The following is a 21,348-nucleotide window of genomic DNA, read 5'->3' on the forward strand; positions in this document are numbered from 1 at the left end:
AAATTATCCTAAAATAATATAATAATTAAGAAGCATATTCACAATACATAATAATAATTTATTTTTAATTAGATATAATAATAATAATTTAAAAAAGAAGAGAGTTTGTGGGTGGTGGGTGGTGGTGTGAGGGGGTGTAAGGAAGAGAGAGAGAGAGAGAGAGAGAGAGAGGAGAGAGAGAGAGTGAAAGGCAACAAACTTGTGTTTTTTTAGAGAGAGAGACAAAAGAAGAGAGAGAAAGATTTTCCCCCTCTTTCCCCCCCTGTTTCAGAGAAAGATGGTCGAGGAGAGTTTCCACCTCTGAGATCATCCTGAATAGGGCAGTCTTCTTCAAGGAATTCCCAGCGCCCAATTTTCATCTCTGTTTTTTTTTCAAGCTGCCATTTTTTTTTTCTGATTTTTCTGCGAGTGCCGATCAATAATTTTGTATTGCATCCATCGTCGTCTTCGTCGTCGTAATATTCAATCAATCTGCATTGGGGGAAAAAATAAAAACAATTAATCGATAGAGAATCCTGAAAAAGGAGGCCGAATTACCTTTTCTACCCCTGAATTTATTTCTGCAGGTAAAGAATTAATGGTGACTTTGAAGTTTTTGCATGCCTTTACATTTCATCCCCTTTTGCTTTATCTGCATATTGCTTGTTCCTAGGGTTATTCTTTTAGAATATTTTTTTTTTTTAATCTATATGATTCTAAAAGGTTTGTGTGAGTAAATTGTAATAAGGCTTGTTCATATGCAATTTCATTCATATCCTAAATAAAAAAATAAAAAAAAGCCAGGGTTGTTGATTACGTTTAATTATTGTGCATTTTCAGCAAAAGGTTGAATCTTGGAGATAGTTCGTTATAACCGGACTATGCGATTTTCGTTGAAAACGGAGGTGTTGTAGCACCCGAAGAATAGTCGAAGATGAGAGACCCCAATATATTCGACACTCTCAAAAGCCCTCATATAGATTCTTTTATTTGCTACTACTCCATTTCTGCCTAGTTGTTAAATTTCTTAAAGTATAGTTGAAGAAGAAGAAAATTTGTTGGGTGTGGTTGTAAAACTCTGTTTTGTCCGAGTAATTATCGGTTGCTCGGAGGGTTATTTTCGTAATATAGAAAGCTGGCGATTTTGTGTAGTACATTGTATAGAGTCCTGGCTGTTGTTGGCGGAAAAAACTGCCTCCACCACCGCGAATGGTTCGGCAAACAATGAGCCGTAGATGGATCGCTTATGGAGCCCACTTTTCTTGTTTCGTCTTTTCTGTTCTTGTTTTGGGAATTCATGGATGTTGCACCCTCGATTCAGAAGGTAAATTAATTACATTCTTTTAAACCCCAATTAGTGTCTAATTTGATGTGTTTGTTTTATCGACTCGATAAAAAAAATAAAAAAAATGGTAAATGCAGGATTGGCACTATTGCAATTTCGAGATAAGGTGGAGTTTGATCCATTTGGAGCGTTAGCAAATTGGAATCGATGTGATTGTAATCCGTGCATGTGGTCGGGTGTTCATTGTCTGGATGGTAAAGTGCATATACTGTAAGTACCTATCGTATATACTGATTTTCATTATGGTGGTGTTTGTAAAAGCTTTTAAAAAATAGATTATGAGCTTTTTTCCTCACGTAATCTGTTTTTAGGTGCTTGCAAAACCGACTTTTGCTTTTGATTCTCTTAAAATAAGCTGCTTTAAGCTATAATTTTAAAAGCACACATGTACCTGCATTTTCTATTTAAATTGATTTTTCCAGATTTTTTTGCAAACACCCCCAACTTTTAGAATTAAGCACTTAATATCAACTTAGCTCACAATCACATTTAGAATTAAGCACTTAATATCAGCTTAGCTCACAATCACTAACTTATGCTTTTAAATAAGCTTTTGCAAACACCACCTACATAGCACTATGAAATATCGAAGATTTTTGTATATTCGTAAAATAATAGTATGTTTTTTGTTTCGTATAGAGATCTCAATGGACACGATTTGAAGGGAGTTTTGGCACCAGAGCTCGGAAATCTCTCGTATATTAGAGTTCTGTGAGTATTCGAGTTTCAAGAATTTTATAATTTTTTTTTTTTTTGCATTTTCTAATTTTTTGTGAAATATCGGCTGCTAATACTCTGATTTTGTCACAATCGCAAGTGATCTATCGAAGAACAATTTCTCCGGCACAATTCCGCAAGAGTTTGCGAAGCTCGGAAAACTCGAAGTGTTGGACTTGAGGAATAATATGCTGAATGGAACAGTACCTGCTGAACTAGGGCAATTGCATTCCTTAAAACGTTTGTATGTACACTCGCAATCATTACGCATTTTACAATGCTCCCCTAATATTATAATATATTATTCATCTCGCTAATTTCTGTATATTGCTCTTAGGTCCCTCTGCAACAATAGACTCGAAGGGAATATTCCTTTGGAGATTCGAAAACTCGGTTTGCTAAATGAATCACAATGTAACGAGGCTCTTACAACTGCTGGTTCTGCTTCTGGAGTTGGCTGCATGAACCGAAAATTCGGGCATTGGTAAGCGATACATTCAATTCAAATGAAATAAATTGCACTATTTTGTTAGTCGAGAATCGTATTTTTTTTTGTCCTATATTTCTAAAGCGAATGTTTGAACAGTATATGGCAGAGCGTATTAAAACAAACGCAGAAGTCAAATCCGTTTCGGATACCAACGAAAGGGACCATAATTCGTTACCTTAATCTTTTACCACTGTAAGTAACCGTAATCTTTTAACTTTATTTTAAATAAAATCAAATTCAAAAACTCATATTTTCTTTTTGTCAAAGGTTCAATTTTGAAAAGGAATCATCGAACAATCATGCTGATGATAGTCGAAGCAATCTAACAGGTAATTAACAAGATTTCGTCCTTTCCTTTCTTGAATTAATGATGTTCCATTCATATACCTAAGTAATACATATGAATATTTTTTTTTCTCAGAATTACCAGAATCAGGTGTTATTTGGAATATCGACAACAAAGTGAGTAATGTACGACGAATATTAGTCGAACAATCCAGCAACCTTGCTGCACTACCTCCTAAATTTGGGGGCCCCGTGGAAACTGTCACTACTCTTCGAAGCAGAAGCAGTGGATCATTTCCCGCTATTCCGAAGAAGAAGAAACTACCTTCCGTTCCTGAAGCACCACCTCCTTCAAGTGAAGAACATAATACTACTACCGCCACACCCAATCCTGCTAATGCCACTCCACCAACCGATAAAAAATCCGGAAACTCCCTAAATCTCATCGTAGGGTTATCGGTTGGACTTTTCTCACTCATTGTTGCCTCGGCCATTTTTATCATCTGCAGAAGCAGAGCTGCAAGAACTATTGGCCCTTGGAAAACCGGATTGAGTGGGCAGTTGCAGAAAGCTTTTATTACAGGTTCCTTTTTTTTTTTTTTTTTTTTTTTGGAATTATTGACCTATTTGTTGTAACATATTATTGAAAATTGAAATGAATGTGGTTCGTTTGTAGGGGTACCTAAGTTAAACAGACCTGAACTAGAAACCGCGTGCGAGGATTTCAGTAATATTATAAGTACCGACGAAGGTATAGCTACGATATACAAAGGAACTCTGTCTAGTGGAGTGGAGATTGCTGTTGCTTCAACTGCTATAGTTTCTTTCAAAGACTGGTCAAAGCGTTCGGAATTAATATTCCGGAAGAAGGTAAATTAATAACTTCATTGATAAAAATATGATCTTTTCTACAATACAAATCTTATCAAGAAAATCCTCATTAATGCTATTGCCAATACTGTAGATCGATACTTTGTCGAGAGTGAACCACAAGAATTTCATTAATCTGATTGGTTACTGTGAGGAGGAAGAGCCTTTCACTAGAATGATGGTTTTCGAATATGCACCAAACGGCACCGTTTTCGAGCATCTTCATGGTAAATTAAATCTTTGTGGGGTTTATTGCATTTCGTGCCCCTGTGTTTATTGTAATTGTTAAAAGAATCCCCGTGTTATTTATTTACTAGCAAACACACCCCTATGATTCAATTTTTTTTGTTGAGTTTATTGCATTTATTAGTTTAATTGCTGAAGAACTCCATCTGCTAAAAATATTACCAAAAACCCCGAAAAACTTCCTGCTAAAAAAATGAATCATAGAATAGGGAGTTTTTCAACGATTAGAGAAAATATAGGAGTCTCGAATGCAATAAACGCCTACTTTTTTTTTTTAGCTAACTACCCCCGAAAAACTCGCCATTTAGGGGATTGTGTGGCCAATACAAATTCATGTGCAATTTAAGTCATTTTATTTCTACACATTATCTGAATGTTTTTTTTTTTTTCGATCAGTTAAAGAAGTCGAACATCTGGACTGGAATTCAAGAATGAGGATAATAATGGGGACAGCTTATTGCCTTCAACACATGCATGATCTCAATCCACCAATCGCGCATTTCAACCTAACTTCCAAAGAAATACTTTTGACAGATGATTACGCTGCTAAAGTATGCACGAAATTATAACCCTAAATCCGTTTTTTATTTAAGCACAAAAACTAACGAAAAAATGTACACACTTTTTTTTTTTCCTTCAGATAGCAGATATGAGTTTCTGGGCAGAACTCGTAGCCAAGTCGAAAAACCATACAGAAAACGACTCCGAAACTAACGAACTACCACCACTTGCTGACGTGGAAACAAATGTACACAGTTTCGGAATGTTGCTGCTCGAAATAATCTCCGGAAAGCTCTCTTACTCTGAAGAGAAAGGGCATATCATGAACTGGGTAATAATCTTAATTACTTTTGAATCATAGGGGTAAATTACCAAAACACCCCGAACTATGGTCTAATTACCAAGAAACCCTCACATATTCACAATTACCAAAAAACCCCTATGAATAACAGTGACTACCCTTTAGTTAAATAGAATTGAAAAATTCATAAATTACATTAATGCCCTTGGTTGAAAGAGTTTCTCGTAATTTACCCTAAAAATTGACGATTTTTTGAATTGTGACAGGCTGCTCAATACTTGAACAACAAGAAGAGTTACAGCTCTTTGACCGATCCGACATTGAAATCGTTCAAAGAAAACGAGCTCGAAGTAGTGTGCGAAGTAATCCAAATGTGCATCGAGCAAGATCCGAGAAGAAGACCTTCGATGAAGGAAGTTATTCAGAAGTTAAGACAGGCGATAGATGTGTCCCCTGATGCTGCAACACCGAGGTTGTCTCCTCTTTGGTGGGCTGAACTTGAGATATTATCTGCTGAAGCTGCTTGATTAAGAAGAACTGATATTTATATATACACATATATTATTCAAGAATGATATATACTTTGTAACTATATATCTTTTTTTCCATTTATTTATTTGATTCTTTTGTATAACTTTTTCTTTTTGTTACCTTGATACTACTGTGTATGTATGTGTGTACTGAATAATCCAAAATATTCGAATAAAAAAAATAATTTATTTATTTTTATTTTTATTGCATTTAAACATGAGATGTAATAAAATACTATCTATATATGTTTTACTGTTTGGAAGCTAGTTAATAATAAATAGTAATACCACCTATTACACACACAGACACACATAATATATATATTACATATATATATATATTATATATATACATATATGTGTGTGTAATATATCAGAAAGTTTTGACCAAAACATTTTTCTTGTGTTTTTGGCCACATTTCTTGATCTGCAATTCAAGCATTGCCTTGGAAGCCAAGAAATTAACACCTTGCATGGGACTGAAAATATCCAGCAGCCCTTTTAGTGTCTTGAGCCGAACACAATCAGCCATCTTCATCACTTTCTCCAAGCCGACCAACAGCCCTTTCAACGCCACTTCCACCAAGCCATCCACCCGAGCCAAATCCGCAGCTGAAGCCGAGCCGCCTTCGCTCCTCCTGGCTCGTCTCTCCAGCATAGCAAGCTCCACCATTTTCCGGTCAGCCATGGAAACCTGCTGCCTCTCCATCTCTCTCTCCACCCTATCCTCATCCGCTTTAATCTTCACCCTCAGAGCTTCAATCTTCTTCACCTGCTCTTCCGTCAAGCCGGAGAGACAGCTGGCGGCGGCGGCGGCACCACCACCGCTCGTCGCCACCCTTAACGACTCGACGAGCCGGAAGGCAGCCGACGGCTTCCAGCCGGTGAACCAGAGAAAGGCGTTTTCGAGTGGGGTCAACCAAACAGGGGTGAAGAAGGCTAGGACGTCTTCGTGGGCGGCGGCCCATTTGAAGGTGTAGTACTCCTTGTGGTGAGCCGTCAGCTTATTAGCCACGGCTTCGTACACGGCTGGGTCGTGGGAGTGGTCGTCTCTGGAAACGGCTAGAACGAGCTGCAGAAGATCCTCGACTCGGCTCGTCCATTTCTCGTGGAAATCTGAGAAGCTCTCCTCAACTTGGGTTTTCATCTTTGTTTTGTAATTAATTTGTTTGAAGAAATATATATATATATATATATATAAACTATAATTAAAGAAGAAGATGAGTAATACGTGTATGTGTGTGTATATATATATGTAGGTGTGTTATATCGAGTCATCACATGAAGCGTGAGGTGTTTAGCCACGCTGTTTGAGTGGGGAATGCATGCGTGGCATGCACTAGCTTCTGCATGGCTCACGCGCAGCTGTTTTCGTCATCCCATAATGCATACAATGCTTTATATATATATGTATATATATATATATTTTTTGTGCACACACTAAAAAAAATATAGATTTTGAGTCTAATAAAATGACTAAATTATTTCGCCATCAATTTTCTATTAATACATAAAATAAACTATTAAATTAAAAGTAGGGACAAATTAATTGAGAAAAAAGATATAATATCGGACTTTTGAAGTGACAAATAAAAAAAAAAAAAAAAAAAAAGAAAAACCCACAAATATAAAATGGTAAATGGAAAATAATAAAATATAATACATAATTCGAAATGATTTGACTAGAAAGTAGGTGCCATGCATGCATGCATGGGGAGTACAAGTATTAGCACCAGGTGGTGAGCAGCTGATGGAACGTGTCGTTACGAGGAAACAGTGCGTGTTCCATTACATATGGAGCTTCACCGCCGCCTCTTGTTTCCCGCTAAACATTACACCGTGCACATTTATCGATATATATGTCTTTAAACCCTAAATATTAATGACCTTTATACCCTCACCAAAACAAAGGTGGTGCTGCAACTACACACAAAATATTGAGAACAAATTATACTAAACAACCGTTTAAAAAGATTAAAAAGTAAAAGACAATATTAAATTTGAGCAGAGCTCTAATATAGTTTAATTAATTTAATGGGACGTGGATAAATGTAGTTTCAGTTTTACTTTTGACTTCAAATGTGATTTTTAATTATTTTAGATTTTGAATTTATCAAAATTCAACAAAACTCATAGCATGAAATCTATAAGTTTTAGAGTTAGCTTTCTGATTCAATTTGAATCAACAAAATTAAATGTGATTATGAATCAATAATCAATGACAGTGCCTGCCTGCAACGTTGTTGTATTGAGTTATCTCTAAAATTCAAAATGTAATTCATTCATGGATAACTATGTCATCCGACATCCAATCTAGCTAGTTCAAGTTGAATTATTAAACTAACTCAAATGACTATATCTTTCGTGTTTTGAATTTTACCAAATCAGATTAGAAATTTGTCAAAATACAGTATTAACAAAATTGACACGATATTTAATATTTCAGTTAATTTAATAACCGGCCCAATAGTTCAATTTTGTGAATCCTATGCTGCTAAAATTTAGGAATAAGGCCCATTAGGCCCAACTACACTTCAATGCTGACGTCAATACATCATCTTTTGTCCAAAACAACATATAATTATAAAATTATGGCATGCATTTCAAGATTGCACTACTAGCCATGGAATCCGACAATAACGACAAGAAAGCACTAAGAATTCAGAAGTTGGTGATGAAACAAATTTTATAATAGGGGAAATATGCAATACCTCCCTCGTCTAAAAAATATTTTGATATAAACTCAATTGACTTTAAAGACCTTTTTCAAAACCCAAATCCCAATCTGAATTAGTGAGACCCCCTCAGCAGACATGATAAGACTAAAGTGCCCATGTATTAGGTTTTTAACGTGATATAATTTTATTTCTCACTCTTGTATATCTCTCCCTCTTTCTCTCTCTCTCTCACTCTCGTTCTCAATTCTCTCTCTCTTTCTCTCGCTTTTTTTTTTTTTTTCTCCCTTGCAGATCTGCAACTGCCATCGCCGCCATCATTCCCCTTCTCCGCACCACCGTCGTAGTCCGCTCACCCTAGCTACCGATCACAGCCGCTCACCCCACTACACCTAGCCGTCCGCCTCGGAGATGCCACCGTTGTTCGCGCCCTCGTCACCGCCGGCCGGCCGAAATTCAATTTCTCTTCTTCTTCTCAATTAAAAAATTATAAATTCACCCACTCTCTCTCTTTCATTCACCGTCGTTGTCCTCGCCTCCCCCTCCATCCCTTTTCATTATTTTCGATTTTTTTCGTTTTTTTTCTCTCCAGATCTGAAACAGCAACATCAACGTGACTACTCTGGTTCGAATGTGACTATTGTTGATTCACTCGATTAGTGATTTATTATTTCCTCGTGTTCGTTGTTTCTATGGATTTCTCTCTCTTTACACCACCGTCGTCTCCACATGGACTTGTACACCACCATTACCGTCGTCGCTCGTTGCCGCCACCTCTTCCTTCGTTTCCATGTAAGACCCTTTCTCTATTTTTCGTTATCTTTCTCGATTTCTCAGGTTTTTTTTTTTTTTTTTTCCACCACCACCTTCTCCGCCTCTCTCAATATTTTTCCTTCACTACCGCCACCACCGCCTCTGTCGTCGACTCCCCATGCCTCTTTTTCGTTATTTTTCTATCTTTATTTATATATTTTTCAATTTTTTTTTCAGATCTTAAACTACAGTTTCAGATCTAAACAGTAACAATAAAATGACTATGATCGTATTCAAATATGACTATATTCATATATGTATGTATTTTTCGAATATGACTACTGTTAAATATGACTGTAGTCCTATTCGAATATGTTTTATCTTCTCGTTTTCAAGTTGACTTATAATAACTAGATTCAAAAATATTATTTTTGTGTGTGGATTTTGATTGGATTGTTTTCGTAAACAATAGGGAATCTTCGATGTTTTATATAATTTGGTAAACATGACTATACCAGACTATGTAATCGGAATTTTTAAGTTGAAAATATAAAAATTGCAATATAGAGAAAGAATATGTCTACATAGTCACATATAGTCATATTTAACTATAGTCATATTCGGAGTTGTAAACCTGTCGAGAAAAAAAAATTAATTTTTTGTTTTAAAAAAATTTAAAAAAAATTGAAAATAATATTTTTATTAAAAAAATATTAAAAAATAAAAAAAAATAAAAAATAGCTAAATAATTCGAAAATAATAAAAACTAAAAAAGTAAAAAAAAAAATCACTTTTTTGATTTGGTAGCAAAGTTTTAGGAATTTGGAAGCAAATTTTTAGGAATTAAATTATTGTTATGGAAAGAGAGAAAAAAGGAATAATTGAGACTAATTATGTTAATTGACATAAGGGTAGAATTGGAAATACAATTTCTAGGGGGTTATCACGAAGAAAGATTTAAGGGGTGGACATATCACCATTTATTATCTATATGAGGGGTTTATTGCTAATGAACCCTTTATAATATATATATGGGGAAAAAGAGAGGGAATTAATTCACATTTAATGTTAGAAATCTACTGCGCTAAACTAGTCGTTAAGAACTCGCAGACGACTAACCGCTCTCTTAAGACGAATTTTACGATTATTTATCGAAGAGGTGCAGAAAAGTTCTCAACCAGAAAATGAGAAAATTAATTCGAAATTAATTTTGTTTGACTCTTGAAATACGAATTTGAAGAGAGCTGATTACGTAACTCTTAACTCGTATCTCCTTCCTTGGTTCCTCTTTCCTTTCTTATTCAAACTTTACTTACCTCCATACATCCATATATTTTAATTTAAAAAAAATATTTGAAAAACAATATGGGATAAGCTTATGTATGTTTTATAAAATGATACAACATTTATTACAGAGTAGTATGAAATGAAAACGTTGGCCACTTTTGAAAATCTTTTCTTTCTTATCTATCAAAATTGTTGGAAATAAAAAGAAAAATAAAAAATCACTTCCATAAAAAATAGAATAAACATTCATTTAAGAGATTAGCACTACTAGCCTGGAATCAACGATAAAGACAAGAAAGCACTACGGAATCAGAAGTTGGTGATCGATGCCAACATATTATATTTTATATATTGAGTCGGTTATATTCAATGAACTGTGTCCACTCATCGGAGTTTGTAGACGTTACATCCGGTGAAATACAATACAAAAATCTGTGCATGTATGTATACTTAGTGTCAAACCATTCCGTACGTACTTTACTTTTTATCAGATATAGCATCTCATAGACTCACTTCCCACTCATCGGTGCTGCTAACTAGGACGGAACCGGGCGCAAATTACATTGTCCGAAATAAAAATTCTTTCACTAATACGAATTAGTTTAAATTAAATCTCACTCAAAAAACATCGATTTTTTTTATTTTTTTTTTTAAATTCAAATTTTCCTAGTAAGAAAATTTACCTTATTCTATAACCAAAAATTTGCTGTTCGAAAATTCGAAATATATAATTGTTTCTCGGGAAATATGTGAAATCGAAATTTCCGTTCCAATTAGGGTGACCAGAATACCAAATGCTGCATAATGGTAATTATAAATCAAATAAAAGAAAAAATAAAAATAAATATTTAACGTGATTCCCATTTATTACAGTAGTTGGAAAGTGTGTAATAAGAGAAAAAGAAGTTCGATCGGTTTTGGGTTTTGTCCGCTCTGATTTTGGGGGATCAGCACAAACTAGAAAGAGAAAAAATATCCCTGCAAAAGTACTGCTTAATTCAAGATATTGTCTTCTTCCTCTCACATATACTTACAAATCATACACTACCAAATTCAACGTGCACTATAATATCACATCCATCACTTACATTTTATTAATTTATGTATATTATATATTAATCTGAGATTTAGATAACTGAGAAAATAGTTGCAGAAAATTTCTGAGAAAAAATGGCAGCAAGCGATCAAACCAAGGAAGCCTGTATCTACCAGGAGTGGATGAATCTTCAAGAACAGGAGCTTACAGAGCTCAACCGCGCCGTTTCCGGCGGCGCCACCGGAGCCGAGCTGAGCCAGCTGATCGAGAGAGTCATGGCTCATTTCGTCGACTACATGCAGAAGCGCAGCCGCATGGCTAGAGTCGACGTGTCGCCGTATTTCGCGCCGACGTGGTGCACGTCGCTGGAGCGGTCGGTGCTGTGGATAGGGGGCTGCCGCCCCTCCTCCTTCATCCGCCTCATCTACGCCCTGTGCGGCCTTGAGATCGAGTCCCAACTCGCCGAGTTCCTCCGCGGCGCGAGGATCGGGAACCTGGGGGAGCTGACGGCGGCGCAGGTGGCCATGGTGGACGGGCTGCAGGCGAAGACGATCAGGGAGGAGAGGAAGCTGTCGGCGCGGATGGCGGTTTTGCAGGAGGATGTGTTGGACCACCCGCTGGCGTCGATCGCCGTTCAATCGGAGGGGAGGAGCTCTGAGATGAGCGGGAATCTGGAGGCGGCGCTGGATAAGCACGGCCGTGCCATGGCGGAGATTCTGGAGGAGGCTGATCGGTTGAGGCTTAGCAGCTTGAGGGAGCTGATAGGGATACTTACGCCGCCGCAGGCGGTGGATTTCATGGCGGCGGGGAAGAAACTCAGGCTTTGCATGCAGGATTGGGGGAAGAAGAGAGATCTTGATCATGGTCGGAATTAATTAATTAATTAATTATGTAGTAATTTATATTGTTTTTTATTATTTAGTTTGTGTGTGTGTGTGTGTGTGATGAATTAAATAAATTAAATGTCTGTGGTGTTCAATGTGTAGTTAGATTAATTAGGGGACCTTGTTGTAATATGTGCTTTTGATGTAATTACCACAGCTTGTTTTTTTCTATTTTGCAATTTAAATTTGCCTTTTTCAGGAATATCTCCAAATATAGAAAGAAAAAGGATTAAAAAAGAAAGAAAAAAGCACATCCATAAATCCATAAACTACATGAATAAGTACAAAGATAAATTAGTTACAAGTCCCCAGTATAGGGTTTTGGGGTGTAAACGAGCCGAGCTCGAGCCGAGCTCGCCTCTTTTGGCAGGCTCGAGCTCGAGCTCGAGTTATTTTGTCGAGCTCGAGCTCGAGCTCGAGCTCGTCGAGCTCCTCTTTTTTTGGCTCGAGCTCGAGCTCGTGTTAATTTTGTCGAGCTCGAGCTCGAGCCCATTGTCTTTTTTTTTTTTTTTTTTTTTTAATATTTTTTAATTATTATTTTATTATTAAAAATTATTTAAAAAAATAAAAAATAAAAACTAAATTGTAATTATATATATTTTTAATATTTGTATTTATTTCTATAATATTTTACATTATTATACATTATTTAAATAAAAATAACATATAAAAAATAAAAAAATAATAAAAAAATAATAATAAATCCGGCTCGCGAGCCGGCTCGCGAGCTCATGAACAACTGAAAACCGGCTCGAGCTCGGCTCGTCAGAAAGTTCGAGCTCGCGAGCTCGAGCTCGAGCTCGAAAATCTCGAGTCCGAGTTCGAGCTTTTTACGAGCCGGCTCTTCGAGCTCACGAGTCGGCTCGGCTCGTTTACACCCCTAATAGGGTTAATATTAAATTCAAAGGATTTTTTTTTGGAAAATTACAGTTTTCACCCCTCAAGTTTGCACTTATTATATATTTGGTTCCCATGTTTAAAAAAAAATATTTTTGGTCATATTCGTTAATGTATCGTTGCTCTATCAGTTGAGAAAGTGATGGACACATGCTTGATTATGTTATTACTAACAGAAAATTGACGAAATGACTAAAAATGCTAATTTTTTGATACATAAGGGACCAAATGTATTTGTTTGTAAACATGATGGACCAAATATGAAATTGATGCAAACTTGAGTGGCCAAAACTGTATTTTTCCCCCTTTTTTTTTTTTTTTTTTTTTTTTTTTTGGTAACTACGAGTTTTTGGATTTACCATTATTTATGTAAATTCCATTTACCATTACTGTTTGAAAAAAAGAATTGGCAGTAAAATTACTCTATTATTGCTTAATTTGTTTTACTCAAAAGTGAAACATTAAAAAATAAATAGATAAAATTACTCTATTATTATTATTCGATTTTCGTTAATTTTTCCAAACTCAGTTAGATTCAATGGACTGAGGTCACAGCTGCTGCTTCATATAATCATATATAATCAAGGGTAAATAAATCGATTATTTTTTTTTTTTTGCAATTTTTTATTCAGAAATTATATATAGTTCTTGGAAACACAACTTTTAATTTTGTCCACTCTGATCTTGCGTAGAGAGAAAAATATCACTGAGAAAAAAATTGAACACTTTGAATGAAGAAGTTGTCATCTTCTCCATACATACATCCAAATTTCCAAACAGAACAAATTATTTAAAAAAAAAATTAAAAAGAAAAATTATCCATGCAGCACCATTTCACCATCTTTGAAAAAGATTTACAGTCACCAATTCACTATATATATATATACGTATACCCCTTCTTTCTATATATATACCGACCTGGAAATGTATATATATATATAGCTACAGAGTTTCTGTATTAAAATCACAGCCCACAAAAAAAAAAAAAAACAATGGCAGCAAGTAGTGATCAAACCAAAGAAGCTTGCATCTACAAAGAATGGATGAAACTACAAGAACAAGAACTCTCTGAGCTCAACCAAGCCCTAACCCTAACCGCCGCCGGTTGCACCACCACCGGAGCCGCTGACGAGCTGAGCCACCTCATCGACAAAATCATGGCCCACTTCGTCGAGTACACTCAGATACGAAGCTGCATGGCTCAAGCCGACGTCTCCCCTTACTTCGCCCCCACATGGTGCACTTCTCTCGAGAGGTCGGTCCTCTGGATCGGGGGCTGCCGCCCCTCCTCCTTCATCCGGCTCATCTACGCACTCTCGGGGCTCGAGATCGAGTCCCGTCTCTCGGAGTTTCTCCGGGGGGCGAGAATCGGGAACCTCGGGGGGCTTTCCGGGGACCAGATTTTCATGGTGGACGAATTGCAGGGGAGGACTATTGGAGAGGAGAGGAAGCTTTCGACTCGCATGGCGAGTCTCCAGGAGGATCTGCTCGACCATCCTCTGGCTTCGATTGCCGTGAAATCGGAGGGCAACTTGGACGCGGCGTTGGATGATCACGGCCGTGCTATGGCGGAGATGCTGGCGGAGGCCGACCAGTTGAGGCTGAGCAGCTTGAAGGAGCTGATCGGGATACTTACGCCGAGGCAGGCGGTCGACTTCATGGCGGCGGGGAAGAAACTCAGGCTGTGCATGCAGGATTGGGGGAAGAAGAGAGATCTCGATCACGGTCGGAATTAAAATAAAGGGTTTCGGCCGCCGAGTTCGTACGAGGTTTTTTCGGGCTTGTCTTTTTTTTACCTATGTTATTCCCAGTTTTCTTGTTTTTGTTTGTGTATGTAAAATAAGAAATAAAGGTCAAGATCAGGGCAGACTTTTTGTATTATATAGCCTGCAGGATGTTCAAGAATCTAATAAAGTTTTATCTGAATTTCGAAATTTCTTAAATATTAATTATAGAGAGATTATGTTGGATTATAGAAATTATTAAAAAAAAAAAAACAAAAAAAAAAACAGAGCCACAAAAACCAGAAGGCTCTGTTTGGATGATGGACAAGTTTATTATCAGTGATCTACAAAACAGTCTGCGAATAATTAGGAAAATGTGGTCATTAACAACAATTTACTATAATTAGCAAATACTTTTATTGTTGGGATTCAGAAAAATTGGAAGCTCTGTTTTCCCTTTTCTGAAATTCTCCCACAAGTGATTTTTCTTCAACCTTGCCTTAGGCAAGGCTTATAAGTTATAACCTCTCCTGTATTCCTTAAAAAAAAATAAAAATAAAAATAAATAAAAGATTTGATCTTTACATTAGTTGTCTGTGCCAAAGATGTCTGCATCGATGTGCACCGATAAAGAACTAATTCCCCAATTCAATTCTTTCCAAGGGGTCTAAAAAAAAAATAAAAAAATTAAACAGGAGAGGTACCTGAAGAAATTGAAAGAGGAAATGGAGAAGAAAGGGAATATTCTGATGCAAAAATACGAGATCGGAAAACTTCTCGGACAAGGCACGTTCGCCAAGGTCTACCATGCAAGAAACCTCAAAACGGGGCAGAACGTGGCCATCAAGATCATCGACAAGGAGAAGATCGTGCGCGTCGGATTAATCGACCAAACGAAACGCGAGATCGCTGTAATGAGGCTGGTCAACCACCCGAATGTGGTCCATCTCTACGAGGTCATGGCCAGCAAATCCAAGATCTACTTCGCCATGGAGTACGTTCGGGGCGGCGAGCTCTTCAACAAGGTGGCTAAAGGGCGGCTCAAGGAGGATGCCGCCCGGAAGTACTTCCAGCAGCTCATTGCCGCCGTCGATTTCTGCCACTCCCGTGGAGTCTACCACCGCGACCTCAAGCCGGAGAATCTCCTCCTCGACGAATATGGCAATCTAAAAGTCTCTGATTTTGGGCTTAGTGCCCTCTTAGATTCGAAGGGTAAAGACGGTCTTTTGCACACCACGTGCGGGACACCCGCCTATGTGGCGCCGGAGGTTATAAACAAACGTGGCTACGAAGGAGAAAAGGCAGATATTTGGTCGTGCGGGGTTATCTTATTCGTGCTTTTAGCGGGTTATCTTCCTTTTCAAGATTCGAATCTCATGGAACTGTATCGGAAAATTAGCAGAGGAGAATTCAGATGCCCGCAGTGGTTCCCACCTGAAGTCAAGAAGCTTCTATCGAGAATTCTTGATCCGAACCCGTCTGCGAGAATATCCGTTTCGAGGATCATGGAGAATTCGTGGTTCAGAAAAGGGTTCAAGCGGGTCGACCCAGATCCGGATCTTGATACGGGCGGGGCGATGGAGGATGATTCGCCCCGGAGCATTTTCGAGATAGTGGACTCCGATTCGGAGCCTTGTTCGAGGAAGAAAGAGGATGTCTCGCCCAAACCCCACTACATGAACGCTTTCGATATCATATCGCTTTCCCAAGGTTTCGACCTTTCCGGATTGTTCGAGAAGGACCTGAGCAATTCGCGGGCCCACGCCTGGTTCACCACCCAAGTGCCGCCGGATGTGGTGGTTTCGAGGCTGGAGGAGCTGGCGGACACGGAGAGCTTCAAAATCAAGATGAAGGATGGGGTGGTGAAGATGCAAGGCAGCAGAGGTGGTAGGAAAGGACAGCTGGCGATCGATGCGGAGATTTTCGAGGTTACGCCTTCGTTTCATATGGTGGAGGTGAAGAAAACTGCGGGCGATACATTGGAGTACGTGAAGTTTTGCGATCAAGAATTGAAGCCTTCGCTCAAGGATATAGTGTGGAGTTGGCAAAGTTACGAGGACGAGTTGCAGCAGAAGCAGCCCCTGCAAGAAGAAGGAGTCGATTAGTTTTTTAGAGCTAATTGGTAATACTTTTCGAATTGATTTTTCTACTCGTGTTGTTTTAGCCTTTTTGGATTGCTTTTGCATGCTTTGAAGTAGATTACGTTTATTTAGGAACAGAGCTTTTACTTAGCTGAGTATGTTCTGGATCGGTATTTTTCTTGAAGTGTTAAATTTACTCGTTTTCTTCGTTGGTTTTTGCTTCTTTTTTCTGTAGTGCTGCAGAAAGCAGGAGGAGGTGGTTTTCGATTTCCCCGAGTGCTAATAATAAGTCTTTCAGACCTAAATGCGTTACGAATTTTCGTTTTGCATTTCCTCTGTTACTGTTCGATTCTCCTGAATCTAATATTATTAGATTGAATGGTGGGGTTTTGCATTATATGTTTAAAATTAAGAAAGCAACAGAAAGGTGACTAGTTAAATGCACTGTCCTGAATTCACATGCTTATGTCCTGAATATTAAATGTAAGAAAAATGAAACGATACCATAAGATCCTGAGGACCACCTGAGGAAGCAATTTCTGACATGAATTATTGATACGGAGTAGGTAATTATATTCATATCGATTATGTATACACGTATATATGAGGAATATATCATATCGACCTGTATATGGAAAATAAACTCCCCTAATATAATAATTCGAAGAAATTTTGTCTATCTTGCTTGTCCTATTTCTGTTGTAGTGTAGTTAAATCGTATTGCTGTTCCACTTGTCGTAATTGATTAATTCGATAAACCAAGGAATCAATAACGAGCAACTACAACCATAGTTACAGCCTGTAGCTTCCATTGCACAACTTTTAAATCAGGTTAAGATTATTTCCAATTTGATCACCACGTGAATACGTGTTTAACGAGAAAACCCAAACATATTGTAATAAATCTAAGTGGAAGAGATCCAGAATTACAGAATCTTCCGACAACTTATTTCCATACTAAAGTTGTTATGCACTGTGTCATAAAGAAACATAGAGACGAATAGGTAAGGAACTCGACGACATTCGTTAATGTGAAGGCGGCAAATTTATCTATTTTATTTACCACTGAAAAATCAAATGTACACAACTCATCAACAAGCCAAACAATATCACTGTGCATTTATTCCCTAACACGATATAACAGAATCGACTATAACACGAAAAGCAACACATTGTACAAAAGCTTCAAAAAACGAGGGAAAAAAAACAGAGAAGGCCAGATGGCGTACGCTTTTCGACTTCTTTCCTCTCTCTCTATTTCGTGTCCGAAGGCAAGTTGTAAGAAGAATCAGCAACTTCTCCCATAACTAGGCTCTGCAATCCAGGCTTTAATTCCTTATTACAAAATTCCTCGTATTCGAATCTATCACCTCCTTTCTTCTTCACTTCAACCACTCTCAACAATGGAGTTAACTCAAATATCTCAGCTGCAATTGTCAAAGGCCCCTTGACACCATCTCTAGATCCCTCGAGGCTCACTCGGCAATCCTTTTTCCGAACCGTAAAACTCACGACTTTCGCAATTTCCTCCAATTTCGAAATGATTGTCGAAACTGGTGCCGCTGTAACGAATCTCGTCCCTCCATTGGATCCTTCTTCGAACAATCCCGATAAATCAAACCCGCGCGAGAACGAAATTATATCGAAAGCATTCAAGCTAGCAGGCCGAGGAAGGATAGGGATCTTCCTTCTGCTCTCAATCTCAGTCTCCGGCTCTAGCAATGCGTGATCCAACAACGAAGCGAATTCTTCAGTATCGCAAGAATCTACATTGCATAATTTATCATCCTCAATGTAGAATTTCACATGCTTAAACCCCTTTTTGAACCATTTAGTATCCATAATTTCCGGAATCGTGATCCTAGTTTCAGGATTCGTGTCAATCATACGCGTTAAAAGACGAATCAAATCCGGTGAAAACCACCTCGGACACCGGAATTCGCCTTTGTGAATCTTCTTATACATCGACATGACGTTTTGATCGTGAAACGGCAAATACCCCGCCATTAATACGAATAAAATCACACCACAGCTCCAAATATCGACCTTCGCCGCATCGTATCCCTTCCTAGCCAAAACCTCCGGCGCCACGTACGCCGGAGTTCCGCACAGAGTGTGGAAAAGCCCGTCCTGCTTAATCTGATCGGGTATAGCGCTCAATCCGAAATCGGAGACTTTCAGATTCCCGTCTTCGTCGAGGAGGATATTCTCCGGCTTCAAATCGCGGTGGTACACGCCCCGCGCGTGGCAGAAGGCGACGGCGGAGACCAATTGCTGGAAGTACTTTCTGGCGACTTCCTCCTTGAGCCTCCCCTTCGCCACCTTGCTGAACAACTCCCCGCCCTTCACGTACTCCATCACGAAGAAGATTTTCGATTTCGTCGCCATAACCTCGAACAATTGAACAATGTTCGGGTGACGAACTCTCCTCAGAATCGAGATCTCGCGTTTGATGTGAGCGATCAAACCTATTTTCATGATCTTCTCCTTATCAATCACCTTAATCGCCACGCCTTCGCCGTTGCTCACGTTCCGCGCGTGGTAAACCTTCGCGAATGTTCCCTGGCCGATGAGTTTCCCGATTTCGTACCGGCCTAATAGAAGACCTTTCATCTCCTTCTGCCTCGGTGTTCGCGCTCCGTCGGAACCGGCGGGGGAGGTGGCGGCGGCGGCGGCCATGGATCGTCGGATTACACAAGTTGCAGCTGCTGATACTCTCTGTTTCCGTTGTCGTATTTGGGGATTTTTTTTCTGAGGTCTAAATAGAAAGTGGAAGATTGTTTATTTTATTATAGAGAAATTAGAACCATATATATATTTTTCCAGGTATAAAAATAATTAATTTAATATATTACCATATGCAGCTGTACTTTCGAAAAAGACAAAAAAATTAAAGAGAAATCATCAAACCCGGACACCGACATGATTGGTGATTACAAAAACAAATCATTAATTAATTACTAATAAAAAATCGAATAATTTGAGTTACAAATCACTTCTTGCCAGCCTTTACTACAACGTGGCATTTTAGATATTTATTCGGTCATAATTCGAAAATAAAAAATTCAAATAATCGAAAATCAGAATTTCTTGTGCAATTAAATGAAATTAAAATTCGTCGAGCCCAAATAGATTGATCCAGCAAGTGGGCCCAAATCATTTTAGTATCGGCATAAAAAACCAAGCCCAGTTAATTATTATGTATGAATATTTTAATATAATAAAAAGAGTAAAAAGCAGTTTGCCCCCTAAATTAAGGACCGATTTGCACTTTACACCCCAAACAAAAAAAATTTGCACGTTTTTACCTGAACTTATTAGTTCGTTGCACGGTGCCCCCTAAACTCAATTTTCCGGCAATTTTGTCCGGAAAGTTAAAACATGTGCCTTGCACATGACATTCGCAGGGGTATATTCGTCCATGCAGTTATATGTTGTATATTAAATATAAATTAATCTTTAAAACAATAAAAAAAAAAAAAAAAAAACAAAACAAAAAAAAACAAAAAATAAACAAAAATAGTCTTCTTCTCACTCTCTCTCCACGCCCACACATCACAGACACACACGCAGCTTCATAACACAGTAACACACACGCAGCTTCATAACACAACCCATGTTTTAATCCATATGCAAGACCTCCATTTTTCGCCGTTGGAGCTGCTGCGGCCCAGGAAAAAATCCCACCGCCCATTTGCCGTAAAATCCGTTTGACATACGACCCATTTGATTCATCCAGTGCTAATGATCCGGGAACCCATGTTCTTAATGTGGATCCCGTTTATGAACCCATCCCTCGTAATCGCCCCCTTCGAAGAATTTTGGAATTTTTTTAAATTAGTGTTCGGGATTTTCTTTTGTGCAGGATGGATTGGGTTTTTGGGTTTTTTAATTTTGGATTTGCAGGTTGTTCGAACAACCTTAGCTGGAATATTGTTGGAGTGTTATGGAGAATTCGAGTTTATAATTTCAAGATTGGGTAGATTTATTTGTGGGTATTAGCTAAAAAAGTTTTGAATTCAAAATAAGGGGCTTGAATTTGAATGCTGATGAACGTAACTCTGCAATTACGCGATGCCATTGTGGCGGCAAGTCGGAGAAACGGAGACGAGTTTCCGGTGCCACTTGGAAGAAACACCAAGTGAGGAAGAAAGCTGTCTGAACATTTCAATAAATATCTTCTTTTTCCTTTTTTCCTTTTTTTTTTTTTATTATTATTTTTTTTTAATATTTATTTCTATTTAATATTAAAGATGCAGTAATGGACGAATTTACCCCCAAAATCTCACGTGCAAAGCACATGTTTCAACATTCCGGTTAAAATTGCCGGAAAATTGAGTTTAGGGGGCACCGTGTAACGAATTGACGAGTTCAGGTAAAAACGTGCAAATTTTTTTTGTTTGGGGGGTAAAGTGCAAATCGGTACATAGTTTAGGGGGCAAACTGCTTTTTACTCTAATAAAAATAAAGAGAAATAAAATATTCCAACGGTCATCAGCTCAAATACTTAGGGCATCTCCTGTCGATCGGGGGCGGCTCCCCAGGGGCTCCCCCTCCCCCTCCCCCGACCCCAGCCCATTTTTCGTCCAGCCGACCAATCTCTTTCTTCCAATTTTTTCTAACACCACTCTCACCATATAATAATAATAATAATAATAATAATAATAATAATAATAATAATAATAATAATAATAATAATATTTTTTTCTTATTTTCTGGACCAATTTTTTTGTATTACATTATTGAA

At 38.0% G+C, this 21,348-nt stretch overlaps 5 protein-coding genes and 1 pseudogene across 6 annotated transcripts; 4 read left to right on the forward strand and 2 right to left on the reverse strand.

The window, feature by feature from the left end:
* The first annotated feature begins 73 nt into the window (after positions 1 to 73).
* LOC105951554 (protein MALE DISCOVERER 2-like) lies at positions 74 to 5,461 on the forward strand. The gene is made up of 14 exons (XM_012975008.2): positions 74 to 566; positions 820 to 1,303; positions 1,402 to 1,534; positions 1,964 to 2,035; positions 2,142 to 2,285; positions 2,379 to 2,525; positions 2,628 to 2,723; positions 2,799 to 2,860; positions 2,953 to 3,399; positions 3,493 to 3,686; positions 3,781 to 3,913; positions 4,329 to 4,483; positions 4,573 to 4,764; positions 5,001 to 5,461. Exons 2-14 carry the CDS (start codon positions 1,189 to 1,191, stop codon positions 5,259 to 5,261), a joined length of 2,151 nt encoding a protein of 716 aa, XP_012830462.2. The 5' UTR covers positions 74 to 566; positions 820 to 1,188; the 3' UTR covers positions 5,262 to 5,461.
* LOC105951424 (protein DOG1-like 4) lies at positions 5,432 to 6,503 on the reverse strand. Its single transcript, XM_012974853.2, has one exon. The coding sequence runs from the start codon at positions 6,409 to 6,411 to the stop codon at positions 5,638 to 5,640; it is 774 nt and encodes a 257-aa protein (XP_012830307.2). The 5' UTR covers positions 6,412 to 6,503; the 3' UTR covers positions 5,432 to 5,637.
* A 4,424-nt stretch (positions 6,504 to 10,927) lies between these two features.
* On the forward strand, positions 10,928 to 12,078 carry LOC105951430 (protein DOG1-like 1). The gene has a single exon (XM_088822047.1). It carries the CDS (start codon positions 11,150 to 11,152, stop codon positions 11,888 to 11,890), a length of 741 nt encoding a protein of 246 aa, XP_088678173.1. The 5' UTR covers positions 10,928 to 11,149; the 3' UTR covers positions 11,891 to 12,078.
* A 1,526-nt stretch (positions 12,079 to 13,604) lies between these two features.
* LOC105951555 (protein DELAY OF GERMINATION 1) lies at positions 13,605 to 14,775 on the forward strand. Its single transcript, XM_012975009.2, has one exon. It carries the CDS (start codon positions 13,789 to 13,791, stop codon positions 14,530 to 14,532), a length of 744 nt encoding a protein of 247 aa, XP_012830463.1. The 5' UTR covers positions 13,605 to 13,788; the 3' UTR covers positions 14,533 to 14,775.
* A 280-nt stretch (positions 14,776 to 15,055) lies between these two features.
* Positions 15,056 to 19,386, reverse strand: LOC105951419 (CBL-interacting serine/threonine-protein kinase 12 pseudogene; annotated as a pseudogene). Its single transcript, XR_016033192.1, has 2 exons — positions 17,831 to 19,386; positions 15,056 to 16,601 (listed from the first exon to the last, which is right to left on the reverse strand). The product of XR_016033192.1 is annotated as a CBL-interacting serine/threonine-protein kinase 12 pseudogene (transcript).
* Positions 15,246 to 16,906, forward strand: LOC105951420 (CBL-interacting protein kinase 5). Its single transcript, XM_012974847.2, has 2 exons — positions 15,246 to 16,642; positions 16,837 to 16,906. Exon 1 carries the CDS (start codon positions 15,246 to 15,248, stop codon positions 16,623 to 16,625), a length of 1,380 nt encoding a protein of 459 aa, XP_012830301.1. The 3' UTR covers positions 16,626 to 16,642; positions 16,837 to 16,906.
* Positions 19,387 to 21,348: the final 1,962 nt, after the last annotated feature.

The sequence above is a fragment of the Erythranthe guttata genome, chromosome 8 (genome assembly GCF_056151865.1).
Source record: "Erythranthe guttata isolate IM_541 chromosome 8, IM_541, whole genome shotgun sequence".
In the NCBI taxonomy this organism is placed as follows: domain Eukaryota; kingdom Viridiplantae; phylum Streptophyta; class Magnoliopsida; order Lamiales; family Phrymaceae; genus Erythranthe; species Erythranthe guttata.